Raw genomic sequence first — 20,001 nt, 5'->3', positions numbered from 1 at the left:
GCTGCAGTTGTTGTGCTGGTGGAAGTTCAGTGGGGATATGGGAGCCCCTGATGCAAAATCCCACTGTGGATCTCTGGTAACAACACCCAAATTGTGTAAGAAGTGAAGAGTTTGGGTTTGTGCTAAAGATGGGGAGGGGGAGATCCTTCCTTGGCCTGGCTGCTCCCTCAGCAGGGAAAACTGAAATGTGTGCTGGGAGTGAGACAGGGATGGAGGGAAAGGGGAAATAGGAGGGGAGGGAGAAGGGAAAGAGGGAAAGAGAACTGAGAAGGAGAAAGGGTGAGGATGGGAAGAAGAAGGGGAAGGGGTAAGGGAAAATGGGGAAGAAAGTGAAAGCGGCAAAGGGGAAAGGGAAAGGAGGAAGGAGAGGAAGGAGAATGGGAAGAGATAAGGAAAAGGAGAAGGGGAAAGAAGAAAGGGGGAGGATGAATGGGAAGGGGGAAAGAAAAGAGGAAAGGGGAAGGTGGAAAAGGATAAAGGGAAAGAAGGAGAAGAAGAAGGAGGAGGAGGAAGAATAGGAGGAGAAGGAAATAGAGAAGGAGAATAAGAAGGAGAAAGAGGAGGACGAGAAGCAGGAGGAAGAAGACAAGGAGGAGAAGGCGGAGAAGGAGAAGAAGGTGGAAGACGAGGAGAAGGAGAGGAGAAAGAGAGGAGGAGGAGGAGGAGAAGAAGTTGGAAGAGGAGGAGAAGGAGAAGGAGCAGGAAAACAGGAGGAGAAGCGGGAACAGCAGAGGCAGCAGCAGGAGGAGCAGGAGGAGAAGCCGGATCAGCAAGAGGAGGATCAGGAGGCGGGGCAGGAGCAGGAGGAGGGTCAGAAGGCGGGCCCGGGGCGGCTCCACACAAACCATGTCTCCTCCAGAGCGGCTCTGCAGCGCCGGGCGCGGTGGCGCGCGCCTGTAGTCCCAGCTGCCGGGGAGGCTGAGCCCGACGGATCGCTTGAGCCCAGGAGTTCTGGGCTGCCGTGCGCTGTGCCGAGCGGGCGTCCAAGCTAAGGCCGCCATCAATATGGTGACCCGCGGGGAGCTGCGGGACACCAGGTTGACTAAGGAGGGGTGAACCGGCCCAGGTCGGAGACGGAGCAGGTCAAAGCTCCCGTGGCGGTCAGTAGCGGGATCGCGCCTGTGAATAGCCACGCCAGCGTAGCCTGGGCAACACAGAGACACGCGGGCTCCCCTTTTGCCCCCAAAACACACACACACCCTCTTCAAAACGCCACAAAAACCCCTTTTACACACCGCACACACGCACCCAAACACCGCCTCCTACTGACCAAAACACGCAACGCAACAACCCGCTCCATTCCTACATTCGCACCGACAACCCAACCTCAAACACAAACACCAACCTCAAATAACACACCTGGACAAACACTGCTCAAAAGAGTCCCCTTTGCTGCCCTCACGGACACTCCTTTGTGTGCCCCTTTGCCCCCTCAGCACACACAGACGGGCCCCTTTCCTGCCCCCGCACCCCTTTCCCACACACGGGACCCTCTGGCGCCCCTTTCTGTCCCCCTTTCGCCGGCCTCTCCCTGGGCCCTTTGATCACACACGGACCCTTTTCTGTCACCCCGGACCCTTTTCTGTCACCTCTGGATCCTTTTTTGTCACCTCTGGACCCATTTTTGTCCCCCCCGGGCCCCGCTGGCCGCCCGCCCCCTCAGCGCCCCCGCGCCCACAGCGCCTCCTGTCGGTCCCGCGCGGCACCGCCCCGCCCAGCTCGGCCCGTGAGCGGCCGCGGAGCGCCGGGGATTGGCACCGGGCGCGACCCGTAGCGGCCCTGAGCGCAGGCGCGGGAGCGGTGAGGGAGCGGGGCCGGTGCGGGGCCGGGATCGGGGTCCCGGTGGGTCCCGGCGGGTCCCGGCGGGCGGCGCCGGCGCCATGAAGTCCCGCTTCAGCACCGTCGATATCCGCGCGGTGCTCGCCGAGCTGCGGCAGAGGTACCGGCACTTCCCGCCCGTGCGGTCCCGGGGAGCGGGGCCCGGCCCGGTGGGTCCTGGTCCTGCTGCTGGCCCTGGCCCTGGCCCTGGCCCTGGCCCCGTTTCTGGTTCTGGCCCCGGTTCTGGTTCTGTCCCCGCCGTGGTTCTGGTCCTTGCCCGGTCTCCCCGCCCCGGCGTAGTGTCAGGGTTGTGAGGGCTCTGCTCCTCCATCGTGTCCTGCTCTCACTGCTCTGCCCTGCCCGGGCTCTGCGGACCCCCCTCAGCCCCTGTGCCGGCCCGTCCCGCCCCTGCCCCAGGCTGTTCCCAGCCCCAGTGCCCAGCCTGGCCTTGGGCACTGCCAGGGATCCAGGGGCAGCCACAGCTGCTCTGTGCCAGGGCCTCACCACCCTCACAGGGAAGAATTCCCTCCCACTCTCCCATCCATCCCTGATCTCTGGCAGTGAGAAGCCATTCCCTGTGTCCTGTCCCTCCATCCCTTGTCCCCAGTCCCTCTCCAGCTCTCCTGGAGCCCCTTCAGGCCCTGAAAGAGGCTCTGACTCTCCCTGGAGCTTCTCTTCCAGACTGAACATTTCCCAGTTGGGAAACTCCTCACATCCCTGTGGAGCTGTGACACATTCCCGTGTCCAGGGCACTCTGCATGTCCAGCCCCACCCTGAAGGGAGTGACTGACCCCCCCCAGGCCAGTTCAGTTCCCCAGCTCCAGTATAACCAGTCAAAACCCACAAACCATGGGCAGGAGCTGCCAGCTTTCTGCATTATACACAGTAATATAAATTTCTCCACCTGGTTTTTCTCCTCCTAATTGCTGTGTCTTAAGAGCAGTTTCTCCATCTCCCCATGGTTGTTGTTTGCAGCTCATTCCATGAATCTTCCTTTGCTGCCCTTTTGGTTACTCCTAGGCAATTTTTTGTAACTGATCATAACTTGATAATTAATAATTATAACTTGAATAATAACTTGAAACTTGGTAATAATAACTTGAAACTTGGTAATTTATCATAACTTGAGAATTTATGTAATTTGGTAATTTAACTTTAATTTATTTAACTTATTTTTCTGTGTGCTTTAATTGCCCCTGGGATTTTTCCAGCCAGTTGAGTTTTGGGTTGTCCAAAGCATTCCTTGTTTTCCTTTTGGCAGCTTGTTGGGGATGAGGGTGAACAACGTTTATGATGTGGACAACAAGACCTATCTCATTCGCCTGCAGAAGTAAGAGCTTGAAATTACCTTCATTTAAAAATTCTTTAGAAATGCTGTGTAAAATTTAAGTTTTTTTTAATATTGTCTGCAATAATTTCTGACTCGTTTTCAGTGAAATTCTGCCAGATTTTGGTAAAACGCAGTAATTTTTAGCCCAAAAAGTTCTCAGGAAAGAGGATATGGTGGGGGTGGCTGCTCCTGTGCCTCGTGGCATCCCAGAATACCCTCCTTTGGAAGGGATCCCTGTGGATTTTGGGGTTTCAGCTCCTTTGTTTTTCCCCTCCCCAGGCCGGACTGCAAGGCCACGCTGCTGCTGGAATCCGGGATCCGCCTGCACCTCACCGAGTTTGAGTGGCCAAAGAACATGATGCCATCCAGCTTTGCCATGAAGGTAAACCCACCAGAGCTTGGTTTTTAATGGAATGTCTGTACAGCAAGAGGGAATGTTCATCTTCTGTCCTTAGAGGTGAGAAAATAGGGAAGGGTTGTCCCAGTGAATCCTGATCCGGCAGATCTGAAGACAAGACAAGAGCAAATCTGGGCTTGGGGGTCACATCACTGATGTTCAGTGCCTGAAACAGTGAATATTTAAATTTATAAAATTACTGTTGATGTCCTGGGTGTCTCTTCTGGACCTCCCAGACCTTCTGGAATGATGCTCCAGCAAAATCCTTGTCATTCCAGTTGGGTTGTGTGAATTTTCCCTGTGGTGCAGAGTCCTCTGTTCAGGCTGCTGAGCTCTGAGGATTCAGGCCTTGCTCCAGGCTCTTAGGCTGGGCTGCTGCAGGTGCATCCACAGGCAGATCCACGGGGATACAGCCTGGGATGACTCCCAGGGATCTGTTCATCCTCTGGGTGCAGCCAGAAATGACTCAGCACAGATTCCCTGGGGTGGCTTTCCATGGATGCAGGGATAATCCCAGTTCTCTTTACAAAAGAAACTCTTAGAATATGAACCAGCTGCTTCCTTGAGCTAAACAACCTGGATAAAATGTCTTCATGTTGAGAATTGGGCTCAATTATATTTATAATTATAAAAATGAAAGAGTTACTTTGGTGAGCACCAACATTTTTACTCCTGTGATGAGTTAAATAGGAAGTGGTTGGTGCCACAGGAGGGCTCTACAGCCAAGCCATTCCCAGATGTTTTCAAATGTTTCCCAGACATTTTCCCCACCCTTCTGATGCTTAGATAGGCTACCTAGAACAGAGACTAGACAGAGTTGGAGGATAAAGGCAGGTAATTATAGGGAGGATTTCAAAGGGTACACCTTGGGCAGTGCAGGAGTCTTGCAGAGAGTACACCCAAAATGGATGACAGTATGACAGTCTTGAGTTTTTTTGACAGATATAAGTTTGGTCTAATTTACATATCAGAAGTTAATTGCCCAATTACACTCTCAGCTAATGAACTTACTCCAGGTTTTCCCCCCTGATGAATTCACTGTTCACACTCTCCGGGCCCTGAGGCAGTCAGGCGTCCTTGACTTTCTCCCCTATCCCTGAGTGTCAGGCCTGGAGAGGAGCTGCCTGAACAAAGCAGGAGAGCAGTAGCTGACAGTTTTAGGGTCCCCCACTAAAGCAGCAGTGGTTTGAGAGCTCTGTGAGCCCAGCCTGAGGCTGATCCATGCCCTGCAGTGCCGGAAGCACCTGAAGACACGGCGCCTGGTGAGCGTCAACCAGCTGGGCATCGACCGCATCGTGGACCTGCAGTTCGGCAGCGACGAGGCCGCCTACCACCTCATCGTGGAGCTCTATGACAGGGTGAGGGAGGCCTCCAGCAGTGTCCCAGGGGCCAGGGACACCTGGGTGGCCTCACTGAGGGTCCCTGTGCTCCCAGGGGAACGTTGTCCTCACCGACCACGAGTACCTCATCCTCAACATCCTGAGGTTCCGCACGGACGAGGCTGACGACGTCAGGTTTGCGGTGCGGGAGCGGTACCCGGTGGACAGTGCAAAGACTGCTGTGCCTCTGCCCACCCTGGACAGGTAATCTCAGTTCCAGAGCTCAGAAATTGTGTATTTATTGTGGGTAGTGCCTCTGCCCACCCTGGACAGGTAATTTCAGTTCCAGAGCTCATTAATGGTGTATTTATTGTGGGCAGTGCAAAAGCTCATGTGCCTCTGCCCACCTTGGACAGGTAATTTCAGTTCCAGAGCTCAGAAATTGTGGGGTTTTTATCTTCTTTTCTTCTGGTAGAGCTGGGATTAAATACTCGAGTGACGCAGTTTTTGTGTTCAGATGTTTATTAATTCTTATCTATGTCACAGTCTCACAAGTTGTGAGTTCCAGCTAACAAAGTGAAAAATTACTCTATCTCTTTCCAGGGTCTTTTAAGCACTAATTGTCCAATTATGAAATGACATCTAAATTATTTTGACTTTTAACCCAATAACCAACCACCCGTGGCCACAATGCAGATTTTTCTACCCAATTACAAAAAAACCCCCACCCAAACCCATGGAGAAGAAGGTGAAAAAGAAGGACTCAGCCTCCGCCCTAAATTCTCCGTCTTGCTTTATGTATTACTACAGTCTAAAACCTTAAATTCTTAAGTTTTGCACCCTGTGATATCACACACTTCTATCCCAACCCCACCCCCACAATCCCAGTGCTGTCACTCAATTTTGGAAACCTTTCCCAAGGACTCAGGTCAATGCAGTGTTTGCTTGGGGGTCAGTGCCTGTCAGCACAGAGAGTCTGGAATTCTCAGTGCCCAGGGCTCCAACAATAAATGTATTTCTTGTGGGCAGTGCAAAAGCTCCTGTGCCTCTGCCAACCATGGACAGGTAATTTCAATTTCAGAGCTCATAAATGGTGCATTTCTTGGGATAAACCCAAATTGATCAGAGCTGTGAAAATCTCTGGGTGGTTCCTCACCTATTACAGGCCATTTTTAGTTTCATTTTTTAAGGCTAGAAATATTTTGTAGCTTCTAAGCAATGCAATGTTGTTTTAAAACACTCTTTGGAACTGCAGCTCTCCATTTTCTCCTGCAGGTTGACTGAAATCATATCAAATGCACCCAAAGGGGAGCAGCTGAAGAGGGTTCTGAACCCACTCCTTCGTAAGCAGAGAATTTCCAAATCACACCTAAGCATTACTTCCCCCATCTCTTAATTCTCTTTTTCACCACCTTTTTCTTTCTCTTTCTCTACCCTGGTCTGCTAAATAATTACTATTGCTATATAATAATAATATTACTGTATGATTGCTAATTATTGTCCCCCACTGATCCCAGTTTTGCTGGAATTTGATGTTTCTGTTCCTGCCACGTAGGAAACCTTGGCCTTGGTTTTACTGATCCAGTTACCAGGCTCAGCTGCTCCACTCTAAAATCCTCACCATTTTTCCCTTTGTGGGAATTTTGGCTGTTTCTCACCCCCTCCTCTTTACCCACCCATCCCTCCTGCCCCTTTCCCTGATTTTTGGCACTTCTCACACTCTTGTGTCCAGATTTTAAATGCAAATTGTGAATTTTTTCTACAGATTCACAATTTTATTTTTTTTAACAGCTTATGGGGCCACTCTCATCGAGCACTGCCTTATAGAAGCTGGATTTTCTGGAGCTGTCAAAATAGATCAACATCTGGAAAATAAAGGTGCCATATTTTAAAAGTTGGGCCACAAATACGGGGATTTTTATGTCCTTATAATGGTTGGTGGTTTTTTTTTTTTTTCTTTTCCCAAAGAGATGAGTAAACCTCTGGTTCTGATAATGAGGTTTTATTTTTAATATTTTTAGCTTGGGGACCAAACTTGTTTACATTAAAACTCTTTATTTGTGCATCAATTGGAGAAAAAATATCAGATTGTTCCTGCAGTCTAAATGGTTTTATGGTGAGACCTCAGTCATGAGGTGAGTTCAAAGGGTGTTTGACAAGAAGAAGTTACATCCAAGTCTTTATTTGTGGCAAACATTGGGGATTTGGTAAAGAAGCAGCTTTACATTCATTGGGAAATTAAAGATTTGCGTAATAAAATCAGAAAATATTTTCCTGCAGTCTTATTTTCCTCGTGTGCTTTACATTTGCCATAAATCCAGAGGGATTTTTCCTTCCTACTGCATTATGGTGCTGTAAAAAAATAACTTCTCACAGCTTCTGGTTTATGCTTTGCCCCTGCAGCTTTAATTTCATAAAGTGCTGGTATTTGTGGGGTCTTTTTTTTCTCCTGAAACTTGAATAATTACGTGCTAAAAGCATCTAAACAGATTTTTATATTAAAAAATTCCCTGATGTAAAATTAACCTCCTGTTTAATGATTGAAAGTGAAGCACCAGGGCTGAAACATTTCTGCTGTTTTCTCTTCAGAAAACCTTGAAAAGGTTCTTTCAGCTCTAGAGAAAGCAGAAGAATACATGGCCCTCACTGACAACTTCAGTGGAAAGGTGGGTCTGGGGTGGGTCAGCAATGATTTGGAATTGCAGAGTTAAAGTGGCATCAGGAATTCCTCAGGGTGGGCAATTCCTGCTTTTCCCAGCTGTGGATTTGATTCCTGGGTGTCAGGTGGAATAAAAATTGCTGGGCAGCAATTCAGTAATGCACAGGCAGATTGTATAAATCCTGGGAGATTTACACTGGGGTTTTAATGGGTTCTGTAATAAATTCTGCACATAAACTCTGCATTTATGGGTTGGAAGAAATTCAGTTCTTTCTCCAGAAGAAATTGGGAGTCAAGGCAAGCCAGTGGGTCAGGCACAGCTGGAATTATTTATTGATGATCCCTAAACCTTTCCACAGACAAATGATGTTTTTGGATTCTTTCAGGGTTATGTTATCCAGAAAAAGGAGAAAAAGCCAAGTCTGGAACCAGATAAACCAGCAGAAGAATTCTACACGTAAATATTTGAAATATTTCTTCCCTTTCTTGCTACTAGCCTGCATAACAGAGATTAGTTTTCAGGTGATAATATCAAATGTGTATTTTACAGATATGAGGAGTTTCATCCTTTCTTGTTTTCTCAACATTCAAAATGTCCCTACTTGGAATTTGACTCATTCAATAAGGTACAGTGCTTTTGCTGATGCTGCACTTAAGAGCTTGAATTGACTGCTGCTACAAGGAGTGATTAAAGCACAGTGCAGGGGGTGTTAATGAAAGCAGAGGAAGGGATAATTCATTTTATGAATGTTTGATGAGGAAAGGGCAGCTCAGACAGGACTTTTAGGCTGCAGCTGTCCCTGGAGTTGACAGTTCTGACAGACATCACATTTACACTTCTGTTACTGCTCTGAAAACCTCAGGCCTCTTATTTGGTGATTCCTTGGGCATTGTCCTTTCTGGTCCTGGACTCATTAACATCTGGAGTAGTTAATTAACATCTGGAGTCATTCACTGCCTCGTGTTCCTGACCTTGATCTCCAGAATTCCCACTCCACACTCCTGTCCTGCTTCCTGCCTGGATTTTTTCATCTCCTTCAGTGGTCACAGAATCCCAGAATGGTTTGGGCTCAAAGGGCTCATCCCATTCCACCCCTGCCATGGGCAGGGACATCTCCCACTGTCCCAGCCTGGCCTTGGGCACTGCCAGGGATGGAGCAGCCACAGCAAATCTGGGAATTCTATTCCAGGGCCTCCCCACCCTCCCAGCCAGGAATTCCTTCCCAATCTCCCATCCATCGCTTCCCTCTGGCACTGGGAAGTCATTCCCTGTGTCCTGTCACTCCATCCCTTGTCCCCAGTCCCTCTGATGAGCCCCAAACCTTCCTCACCTGCACAGCTGGAGCACCAGGAGCACTTCTGGGGCATTTTGGGTCTTTGTGCTTTTTTAACTGACCCAGTGAAGCAGCAGGAATTCAGGGCAGGCAGATCTGGCTTTGCAATCATTTAATCTGAACCAAAGCAGCTGCTTTGCCATCATTTTTTAGCAAAACAGAAAAAAAAAAAGGCTGAGCCATTGCTTGGCCACTTTTTTCCTTCTGTGTTTGCAGAGAGACACAGCCCTGAGTGTCCTGCTGGACTCATCCCATGGGAAGGGAAATGGGGAAAGCTCCTGGAGGTCCTTTCAGCCTCTGTCACTTCTTTTAGTGCTTTGCAGCCCCTTCTCTGCAGAGAGCCTCCTCTGCCTGCTCTGGGTCAGGCCACATTCTCCAGAGTTCTCCAGGATCTGGGGATGCTCCAACCTGGTTCTCTCCTGCAGGCCACGGATGAGTTCTACTCCAAGCTGGAGGGGCAGAAGATTGATCTGAAGGCTTTGCAGCAGGTGTGTCTTGATCCCTGATCCAAGCCTGGGCAGCTGGGGTGGCTCCCAGATTTCCAGAGGTGATTCCCTGATGGCATTTGGATTTATATTTCTAATTTTTTTTTGTTGTTTTGTATTTAACAGGAAAAACAAGCCTTGAAGAAGCTGGAAAACGTCCGTAAGGACCATGAGCACAGACTGGAAGCTCTCCAGCAGGCTCAGGTAAGACAGATTTTGGGTTTTAATTTAAAAAAATGCATAATCACACCACCATGGGATGGTTTGGGTGGGAGGGAACTTCAATCCCATCCAGCTCCAGAGGGAGCTTCCGCTATCCCAGGCTGCTCCAAGCCCTGTCCAGCCTGGCCTTGGACACTTCAGGGATCCAGGGGCAGCCACAGCTTCTCTGGGCACCCTGTGCCAGGGCCTTCCCACCCTCACAGCCAGGAATTCCATCCCAAAATCCCATCCATCCCTCCCTCTGGCAGTGGGAAGCCATTCCCCCTTGTCCTATCCCTACACTTCCTGAGGTAGAGTGTCCAAATTCCTACACTTCATGTAGCCTCTTCAGATCCTGGAATGTTGCTATGAGGTCTGTACACAACCTCCTCTTCTCGAGGCTGAACAGCCCCAATTTCCATGCTCCAGCCTGGCCTGGAACACTTCCAGGGATTGGCAGCACTGGAGTTGGACCTTCTCCTGTGCCACCACTTCAACCCATCCTTGGATTCCTTCACCGCTCCCTCCTTCCATTTCTTTAAGAAAAGCCCCTGCTGAGCAGGTGTGTGTGTAGCTGCAGTGTCCCCAAGGTGCTCTTTCCCCAAGGAAGCTGACCAGCTGAAGGGGGAGCTGATAGAGATGAACCTGGAGGTGGTGGACAGGGCCATCCAGGTGGTCAGGAGCGCCTTGGCCAACCAGATCGACTGGACCGAGATCGGCGCCATCGTCAAGGAGGCCCAGGCCCAGGGGGACCCCGTGGCCACGGCAATCAAAGAGTTAAAGCTGCAGACAAACCACATCACCATGCTGCTCAGGTCAGTGCCTGCTGCAGGAGCTTAGAGATTAAAAAAAAAAGCAAAAAAACCCATCCAAAATGTCATTTTTACACCCAGAAGTTTCGGTGTAGAAGCTGGGATGTTGCAAAGTTAAGCTGTGAATTTTTAGTCACCTCAGTTTCAGAAGTGAGGTAATAAACTAGTAGAACTACATGTCTGTTTAGAGAATAAACTTGTTTTCAGTCAGTTTCCTTGGGTTGGAAATACTGAAAATACTCTTTATGTTCTGGAAAAGAAGATAGATAGATATACATATATATATATGTGTGTGTATATATATATTTTTATATATATATATATATATATATACACATATATACACAGACATATCTCTTCTCTATAAAGAGTATTTCCAGTAGATAAAGAGTATTTTATATATATATATGTATGTGTGGAGATATATATATATATATATATATATATATATATACATACATACATACATACATATATTTATAAAATACTCTTTATCTACTGGAAATACTCTTATGTTCTGGAAAAGAAGATATATGTGTATATGTATATATATGTATATATATAAAAAATACTCTTTACTGGAAATACTCTTTATCTTCTGGAACAGAAGATATATATGTATATATATATGTATGTATGTATATTAAAAAATACTCTTTATCTCCTGGAAATACTCTTTATCTTCTGCTTTTATTTTTTTTCCCCCACAAATTTGGCTGACCAAAAAAAAAAAAGACAAAAGGTTGGCACATGAAGCATTGCAGGGCTTCCTGTGTCTGCACAGTTTAGAGGCTCCTTGGGCCAAACTTTTCAGAGAATTAAATTAAAAGCACATTGCACCAAGGATTAAAAATGAGCCAGTTCTCTTATCTTAATCTTATGATGGAATCTTGACTCTTTTTAGGAACCCCTATGTGTTTTCTGAAGAGGAGGAGGAGGAGGATGATGCTGTTGTAGAGAAGGAAGGAACAGAAGAACCAAAGGGAAAAAAGAAAAAGAACAAAACCAAACAGTTGAAGAAACCTCAGAAAAACAAACCCTCATTGGTTGATGTTGATCTCAATCTGTCTGCCTATGCCAATGCCAAAAAGTAAGATTTTTCAGTAAATGTGTGTTTTTGGAGGAGAAATTTCTCTGGGTGTGCAGTTGTTGATAATATTGCAAGAGAAAGGGTAAAAAATCAGAGTTAAAAATTGAAAGAGCAGCTTGTCCTGAGCTCTGGGATGGGAATTCCCCTGTGCAGACCCAGTGGTGCAGAGCAGCTGCTCTGTGCCTGTGACACTGATTGAATTTGGAGTCCAGTTCTGCCCAAACAAAATGCAGAGGCCTGGGCTGAGTGGGGTGAGGATCAAGGAGTGGATCTGCTGGGATTTCAGTGCCAAACCTTGTGTCTCACAGGTACTATGACCACAAAAGACACGCAGCCAAGAAAACTCAGAAGACAGTGGAAGCTGCAGAAAAGGTATTTTTGTTTTTCCCTTGGATTTTAGAAGATGTTTGAAAGGAAAATTCCTGCCAGTGTTCAGTGGGGAATTCTGAGCCCTAACAAAACATAAAAGGGGAAAAACAATCAGCCAGGGTTGGTTAATTCTTGACATTTTTGAGCTCAGTGGAGAATTGCAGATCCCTGATGGATCCTCCTTTTGCACCAGCAGCATTGGGGATACTCAGAGCAGGTGGAGATACTGACAGAGTGGAAAATCAGTGGAAATCCTTCCAAAATCCAAGAGCTGGTTATTTCAGCTCTCCAGGGTTTGGAGATCAGGGCTGGGTGGAGCCTGCCCTGTGACCAAGTCCGGAGCCGTTTCCTACCAACTTTCCCAGTGTTCAGTCAGGAATTTTGGGATTCCTGCTGGATGGTGACACTGCTTTCTGTCCAAATAGGCGTTTAAATCAGCTGAGAAGAAGACCAAGCAAACCCTGAGGGAAGTTCAGACAGTCACCACCATCCAGAAGGCCAGAAAGGTCTATTGGCAAGTACAGCTCCATCACCCTTCTCTAATGTCTTGTGTCAGGATGAGTTTGCCCTGCTTTGGGAGTGAAGTTATTTAGGATTTCTGGGCACTGCACTTTGGCTGGAGTCTCCTTAAAGGTGCTGCTCAAAGTCAGAGAATCCCAGAATGGTTCCCAGGGGGAGCAGCTGTGGCTGCCACATCCCTGGAAGTGTCCAGGGCCAGCTTGGAGCATCCCGGGATAGTGGAAAGTGGGGACTGGATCATCTTTAAGGTCCCTTCCAACCCAAACCGTTCTGTGCTTTAAAAAAACAAACAAATGAAACAAAATCTCAAAGCTTTTAATCACTCTAATGACTGAATCATTAAAATAGAAATAAATAGGAGGACTCTGGTGGTGGTGCTTCTTGTTCCATCTCCAAATCTCACTGCCAGTGGTGCTGTAGTTGTCCCAAGCCTTGTTTTTATATCCCAAATATGTGGATGGAAGTAAAAATGTTTTCAGTGTCATCAATTGTAGATGCTGAGATGGATAATCCTGAGTTTGGTATCAAAAACCACCTTGTGCAATGTCCTGTTAGTTCCAGGTGTTTCTCACACCGTGGATTTGCTGGAATTTGGCAGGTTTGAGAAGTTCCTGTGGTTCATCAGTTCTGAGAATTACCTGGTCATTGCTGGCAGGGATCAGCAGCAGAACGAGCTGATCGTCAAGCGCTACCTCAAACCTGGTGAGTCCACGGGGGGGATGTGGGGGTTTCCTCCTCTTCCCCAGCTCTGGGAATGTCCAGGAGTGACATGGGAAGGTCTCTCTGCTTTGTCCTTGAGCTGGGCCTTGGATCAAAGGGAATTTTGGCAATGGGAGTTCCCCGTTGCCGTGGGGCGAGAGCAGCTTGGACGGGCTCCCCTCAGGAGGAGAAGCTGATTCTCCCTGGGACAAGGATGGGCTAAAAGGCTTCTGTGTCTCCACCCTGCCCCTTGCAGCCAGACCAGGCATTTCCATCTAAGTTTAGAGGCTCCAGGGCTGTGTGGGTGTGACTGAAGCCTCCCTTTTCCCAGGGGACATCTACGTGCACGCGGATCTGCACGGAGCCACCAGCTGCGTCATCAAGAACCCCTCAGGTACCCCGGGGACTCTGGGGCTGGCAGTGGGATGGGGATCAATCCTCCCTGGGGAGCTCCCAGGCTGGATTAGGGCAGGGTTTAATGAGTTCTGGCTGTTCCCAGGTGAGCCCATCCCACCACGGACGCTGACGGAGGCGGGGACCATGGCCCTGTGCTACAGCGCTGCCTGGGACGCCCGAGTGGTCACCAGTGCCTGGTGGGTCACCCACAGCCAGGTGAGCACTGCAGACAGGAGCTTTCCCACAGCATCCCAGGGCATTGGGCTGTGACCACAGGCAGTTTGTGGATCAGACTGCAGTGTCAGAGTTGTGGTTTTATTCCCTGAGTGCTGCTGAGCACATCCCGGGTTTATTTCCTGAGTTCCTCACCCAGGGGTCCTAAAGCACAGTGTGTGTTTGGATTGAAACATCCCTTAGGAGAGAAAAAACCCCTTGGATAGAGTCCTGCAGAGCTGTTCCCAGGAGTTCAGCTCTGGTTGAGTCAATGTTTCTCTTGGTGCTGTTGTCACCTGATGTTGGCTTCCTGTCACAGAGATTTTATCATGGTTTTCTTTTAGGTTTCTAAAACTGCCCCCACGGGAGAATATCTCACCACTGGGAGCTTCATGATCCGAGGTGAGGCACGAGGGAACAGTGGGAATGGGAGGTTTTCCCAAAGGTGCTGGGCTGTCCTGCAGTGGCAGCAGATCCCAGAAATCTGTTGGGAATGGCCTAGTCTGAGCATCAGGCAGGTGCTGCAGCACTTTGAGCTGAGCCCTGGGCAGAAGTTCATTAACTCAGCTGCTTTTGAGCTCTCCTGTTCTCGTCCTAGAGATAAAATAAGCCCCAGTGTAATTTTTGGTAGCCTAAAGCCTCTAATAAAAATGAATTTTGGAAGTACATCCTGCAGCATGGCTGCTAAACCTCCTCATGAGACTCTCTCTTTGTTTTTCAGGGAAAAAGAATTTCCTTCCACCTTCCTATCTGATGATGGGCTTCAGCTTCTTGTTTAAGGTACAGCTTTTCCCATGCAGCCCCTGCTGGCTTTTGTAATTTGCTTTGAGCTGCAGGAGGCTTCTTTTCTGCATCTTGCTTATCAGTATATTCCCAATTACTTCTTTTCCCACTGGGACAAATCCCATAAAAGGCTTCTTGCTGATAATGGCTCTGCTTTCATTTCCATCTCAGCCCAGTGTGCACTGTCTGCATTTCAAACAGGCTCTGGGCCTTCCTGCCTCTGCCAGGGTTGTTATCCCAGCTCTGTTTGGAGCTTGGGAATGTTCAGGGAATCTGGGAGTGCAGCTCTGTGTGTGTCACCCTGACTTCTGAGCCTGGCACACTCGGGTCCGGCTTAATTTTCTTGCCTTTTGATGGCAAAAAGTGTTAAAAAGGGAAGAAAAAAGCTGAGGGAGGTGTTGTGTGAACAGCACCAGGCCTGACACAGGCTCCTGTTCTCAGGTGGACGAGAGCTGTGTGTGGAGACACCGGGAGGAGAGGAAGGTCAAAGTGCAGGATGAGGATCTGGACACGGTTTCCAGCAGTGCCAGTGAGCTGGTGGCTGAGGACGTGGAGCTTTTAGGTACAGGGGAGGGGACTGAGTGCTGTGGGTGCTGCTGGGGGGATCCTCCAGGCTCTGGGTGATCCCAGGGCTTGGAGCACTGATGGGACACAGGGAATGGTCTCACACTGCCAGAGGGCAGGGATGGATGGGATATGGGGAGGAATTCCTGGCTGGGAGGGTGGGGAGGCCCTGGCACAGGGTGCCCAGAGAAGCTGTGGCTGCCCCTGGATCCCTGGCAGTGTCCAAGGCCAGGCTGGACAGGGCTTGGATCACCCTGGGACAGTGGGAGGTGTCCCTGCCATGGCAGGAGTGGAACTGGATGGGATTTAATGTCCCTTCCAACCCAAACCATGCTGGGATCATGGCTCAGTTTGGTGTTTCTATGTTTTCCTGCCCTGGGTGGCCCAGATGGAGGAGACAGCAGCAGTGAGGAGGAAAAAGCTGAGGGTGAGGAAGCTCCAGAGGATGTGGAAGCCCCAGCTGAGAGTGCCCATGAGGAGGGTGTTGCTGAGCTGGAGCAGGGAGGAGGGAACACTCCTGCTCCAGAGGCTGACTCCGAGGAGGAGGATGGAGAATCTGAGGAGGAACATGCAGAGCCCAAGAGGGAAGTGAAGGAGGAAGAGGTGAATTACCCAGATACCACAATCGACCTGTCACACCTTCAGTCCCAGAGGTGAGAGAAGCAGCAGCACCTGAGAGTCTCCTGAAAAAACCCTGCCAGGACAAGGCTGGGATGTGTTGCCATTCCTTTCCATGCTCAGGATTGGGAATGCTGCCTCATTGTCCTTTCAGGGCTGAGAAACTGAGCCCTGAGCTGCCTCTGCTGTGCCGAGCTGGTGCTCTGTGAGCTCTGGGATGAGCTCATCTCCCTGTTGTCCCTGGAAGTGGGAGCCCTTGGAGGGTGCAAGGAGCAGGGCCTGGCTGGGTGCTCATGGGGTTTTGTGCCTGGGATGCTGCACTTTAGGGCTCCCTTGGTGCCCAGGCTGTGTGTGTTTGTGTGGGAGAGGAGCTGAGATTGTTTTCTGAAGTGACTCCCAGTATTCTGCCTTTTCCAGTCACCAAAGCTGGGATTGCCTCTCTAGAAAGCTGAAAGTTACAACCAGGTTGGTGTGAACATGGGGAGCTGCCCTACATCTGCTGATGAGCTCCTTTTCCATCTCCCCACAGGTCCCTGCAGAAAATCATCCCCAGAGAGGAAGAGCCCAGCTTGGTAAGGTCCCAGCTCTGCTGGGTGGCCCAGAGCAGTGGGAGCTGCTGGGCAGGACCTGCCCTGACCTGCCTTTCCCTCCCCAGAGTGACAGCAGGGCCCAGGGCCGGCGGCATCTCTCTGCCAAGGAGAGGAGGTGAGGCCCAGTGGGTGTTCCAGGGAATCCCAGGATGGTTTGGGGTAGAAGTGACCTTAAATCCCATCCCATTCTACCCCTGCCATGGGCAGGGACACCTTCCACTGTCCCAGATTGCTCCAAGCCTCATCCAGCCTGGCCTTGGACACTTCCAGGGATCCAGGGGCAGCCACAGCTTTTCTGGGCTGTGTCTCTTCCCAATTCCCTCCCCATGTCTGTACCCAGCCTGATCCGTGCCCATTGTCCATCCTGCATTTCCAGGGTGAGGTGCTGCTCCTGTCCCTTGGGAATGCTGCCTGGGAACAGTTTTACTCGTGGGCTGGGGAGGTTTTTCTGAGGACAGGCTGTTTCCAGAGTCCCTCTGGGTCCCTGTGGAAGGGAAGCAGGGTGGGATTGCTGTCAGAAGAGCAGCAGCCTCTCTCATCACAACAAATGAGGATTCTGTGATTGTTCTCCTTAGAGAAATGAAGAAAAAGAAGCAGCAGAACAACTCTGAGAACTCGGAGCTGCCTGAAGAGAAGCAGAAGGAGGCAGAGACAGAGACCCAACCTGCAGCTGCTCCCAACAGCCACAAGGCTGCCCCAGCCCCTCAGCCCATCAAACGGGGCCAGAAGGTGGGCAGGGAGCAGGGGGACCCTGGGCTGAGCTGTTGGCATGGAAATACGGACAGAAATCCCAGATTTCCCAGATATCCAAGGTGGTTTTAGGCTGGTGGTGGTTTCAGGATGATGGTGGTGGGGGTTGGCATGGAGCTCACTGGAACCAGTCCCTTGGCTGCTGGTGAGCTGCTCTGAAAAGAGTTTGGGACACTGGGAAGGAAAGAACACATGGGGTCACCATCTGGGCTTGCAAAACTCTGCTGGAAGTTGTCATTTCTGAGGCTGCTGGTGTTTCCCCTGCAGAGTAAAATGAAGAAGATGAAGGAGAAGTACAGGGACCAGGACGAGGAGGACCGGGAGCTCATCATGAAGCTGCTGGGGGTGAGGGGGAGCTGTGCCCTCCCTGTGGTGGCTCTGGTGGCTCCAGTCACCAGCCCTGACCCCCTGTGTCACCACAGTCTGCAGGCTCCAACAGGGAGGACAAAGGGAAAAAGGGGAAGAAGGGGAAGACAAAAGAAGAGGCAGCAAAGAAGCAACAACAACAGCAGAAAAGCAAACCCCAGCGTCGTGCAGGGGGCAAGGAGCCCCTCCCAGCAGGAATTCTGCACGAGGCACAGGAGCCAGGCCTGGAGGAGCTGCAGGAGGAGAAGGTGAGGAGTGGGATGGGAAAGGTGAGGAACAGGGTGGGAAGGTGAGCAGCAGGAGGGGAAAGTGAGCAGCTCTCTGTCCCCGTGTCTGTCCCTTGCTGGGGCTCTCCTGGCTCAGTGTAGCTCTCCCACCCAGAGGCTGAGCAGCTCCCCATGGATTCTGGGCACTGTGCAGAGCTCTGTGCCTGCTGCCAGGGCTCAGGGAGCTCACTGGATTCCCAGAGCAGCCCAAAGCCCTGCAGCAATCCCTGTGCTCCTCCTGTTCCCAGCACAGCCAGAACTGGGGCTCGCAGCAGTCCCGAGGATCCGTTGATCCAACACCTCCCCCTCAGCCAATGGGGCCGAGTTCCCAGCCCTGGAGTTGGGCTTTGGTATCTCTGGGCTCCATCTCCCTCCTCCCAGCTCGGTGTGTGCCAGGCAGATTAGAGGTTGGAAAGAAACACTCCACCCTCCACCCACGGCAAAGTGCTGCTCTTACCTGGGTTGTGAAATGAGTTCAGTTCTCTTTGCAAGGACGGGGCTTTCTGGGGCCTCCTCATTAAAGGATTTACTGGGGACAGGGGAGGAAGAAGCAGCTCTGTGGTTTCTGCAGCCCTGATGTATTCTCTGTCTGTGTGTGCAGGAGGAGCAGGACCAGGAGCAGCCAGGACTGGAGGTAAATAAAGGCTCAGTTCTGTAAGTGCTGAGGTGGAGGCTGTGTTCCTGCTGGGACTGGGACATGTGGGAGCTAGCTCTCCAGGACTGTTTGAACGCACCTGAATTGTAGTTTTAATTGTATTTTTAAAAATTCATCTCCTTTTGTGCCTGCCCTGCTCATCTCCACATCTTCCATAAACCCAGAGCTGCCTCCATGGATGTTTGCCCTTGGTTTTGCCTTGGTGGCTCTGGGCTGACACAGTGAGCAGGGCAGGTTCTTCTTTAGTTTAGAAGTTTATTTACATAGAAAATTGCTTCAAACTTTCCTGTAATTACTTCTGTGTAATTACAGGCTGTGGGTGTTGCCCAGGGCTGGGAATTAGTGAATTCCTCTAAATTCCCTAATGGAGGATAACGGTGTCTGCTGGGGGAAGCTCCCTGTGACTCCATTGGGGAGCCCAAACCAAGATCCAGCACAGGCTGTGATTTTAGTGATGGAACACAAATCTGCCTGGGAAATTCCATGGAATGGTTTGGGTTGGAAGGGACCTCAAAGGCTGCCTGTTCCCACCTCCTGCCCCGTGGCTCCAGGGAGGGCTGAGCTCAGGGCCTGGTCCCAGTGGAATTTTGTCTCCCAGGACAGCGAGGCCCTGCTGGACTCCCTGACTGGGCAGCCCCATCCCGAGGACATCCTGCTCTTTGCTGTCCCCATCTGTGCTCCCTACACAGCCATGACCAACTACAAGTGAGTGGCAGCACCTTCCTGGGAGGGGACGTGCTGAGCTCGTTTCATTTACAGAAACTTTTCCTCTGGGCAGGTATAAAGTCAAGCTCACCCCGGGCACCCAGAAGAAGGGCAAAGGTAGGTGTGAGAGCCCTGAACCCTTCCCTGTGCTCTGCCTGCTGCAGCCAGCCTGCTTTTCCAGGCTGTTTCACTCTTCCCTGTGGTGTTTTTGCAGCTGCCAAGATCGCCTTGCACAATTTCATGCAGTCCAAAGAAGCCAGTGCACGAGAGAAGGATCTGTTCCGCAGCGTCAAGGTGAGGTTTTCTCTGCAGAGCAGCAAAATGTTCATAAAGTGCAATTTGGGGAGGAAATGCTGCCAAAACTGAGAGTGCTGGTGGGTTTTTTTTGTCAGTACTCCTGAGGAAGGTCAGAGTCCTGCAATGGTTTGGGGTGGAAAGGATCTGATCCATGGGCAGGGTGACCTTCCACTCTCCCAGGCTGCTCCAAGCCCTGATGTCCAGCCTGGCCTGGGACACTTCCAGCTGCTCTGGGGAGGACCATGAGGAGCTGAGCTTTGGCCCTTTGTTTCTGCATTGTCACTCATCTGACAAAAGCAGCATCTTCCAATAAACCCTCAGCGTTTGGGAGGGGAATTCCTGGAGCAGGGGCTTGCACTGGGAGTTGAGGCTGGAGCTGTCCTGGGCCCCTCTCCCAGCCAGGTGCTCACCAGGGCCAAGGAAAGGGATAATCCCAGTGCTCCAGAAAGGCTTTCCTTTCCTGCTGTGCTCACTTTCTCCTCTTCCATGTTTCCATAGGACACTGATTTGTCAAGAAATATTCCTGGGAAGGTGAAAGTGTCTGCACCTCACCTCCAGAACATGAAGAAGAAGTGATTCCATGCTGGGGGCTCTCATCCCAAACCAGACCCAGGGACACAGACCCATGACCAGGACTGAATTCCAACACCCAGGACCTCCATTCCTGGTGCTTTAGCTGGACTCTGATACAAATTGCAGATAAACATGGAAGTAAATTGCTGCCATTTGGTCAGGAACGTCCTTCCCTGCTGCTGCTTCTGTGCTC

General features: G+C 50.3%; 1 protein-coding gene across 1 annotated transcript; it reads left to right on the top strand.

Moving 5' to 3' along the window:
• Window positions 1-1,812: 1,812 nt before the first annotated feature.
• Window positions 1,813-19,972, top strand: NEMF (nuclear export mediator factor). Its single transcript, XM_083863660.1, has 33 exons — window positions 1,813-1,939; window positions 3,080-3,148; window positions 3,428-3,530; window positions 4,778-4,903; window positions 4,980-5,128; window positions 6,140-6,207; window positions 6,656-6,742; window positions 7,454-7,530; window positions 7,910-7,980; window positions 8,074-8,149; window positions 9,283-9,345; window positions 9,469-9,546; window positions 10,150-10,358; window positions 11,260-11,445; window positions 11,754-11,817; window positions 12,240-12,328; window positions 12,932-13,035; window positions 13,364-13,426; window positions 13,532-13,644; window positions 13,986-14,043; window positions 14,363-14,421; window positions 14,866-14,986; window positions 15,377-15,641; window positions 16,136-16,178; window positions 16,262-16,311; window positions 16,772-16,925; window positions 17,214-17,291; window positions 17,369-17,560; window positions 18,180-18,212; window positions 18,832-18,938; window positions 19,012-19,055; window positions 19,153-19,232; window positions 19,734-19,972. Exons 1-33 carry the CDS (start codon window positions 1,881-1,883, stop codon window positions 19,809-19,811), a joined length of 3,216 nt encoding a protein of 1,071 aa, XP_083719786.1. The 5' UTR covers window positions 1,813-1,880; the 3' UTR covers window positions 19,812-19,972.
• The last annotated feature ends 29 nt before the right edge of the window (window positions 19,973-20,001 follow it).

Source organism: Zosterops lateralis, assembly GCF_965231275.1.
Source record: "Zosterops lateralis genome assembly, chromosome: 6".
NCBI classification, from domain to species: Eukaryota; Metazoa; Chordata; class Aves; order Passeriformes; family Zosteropidae; genus Zosterops; species Zosterops lateralis.
Note: the sequence above shows the minus strand (reverse complement) of the source record. Positions and strands in the feature narration are given on the sequence as shown.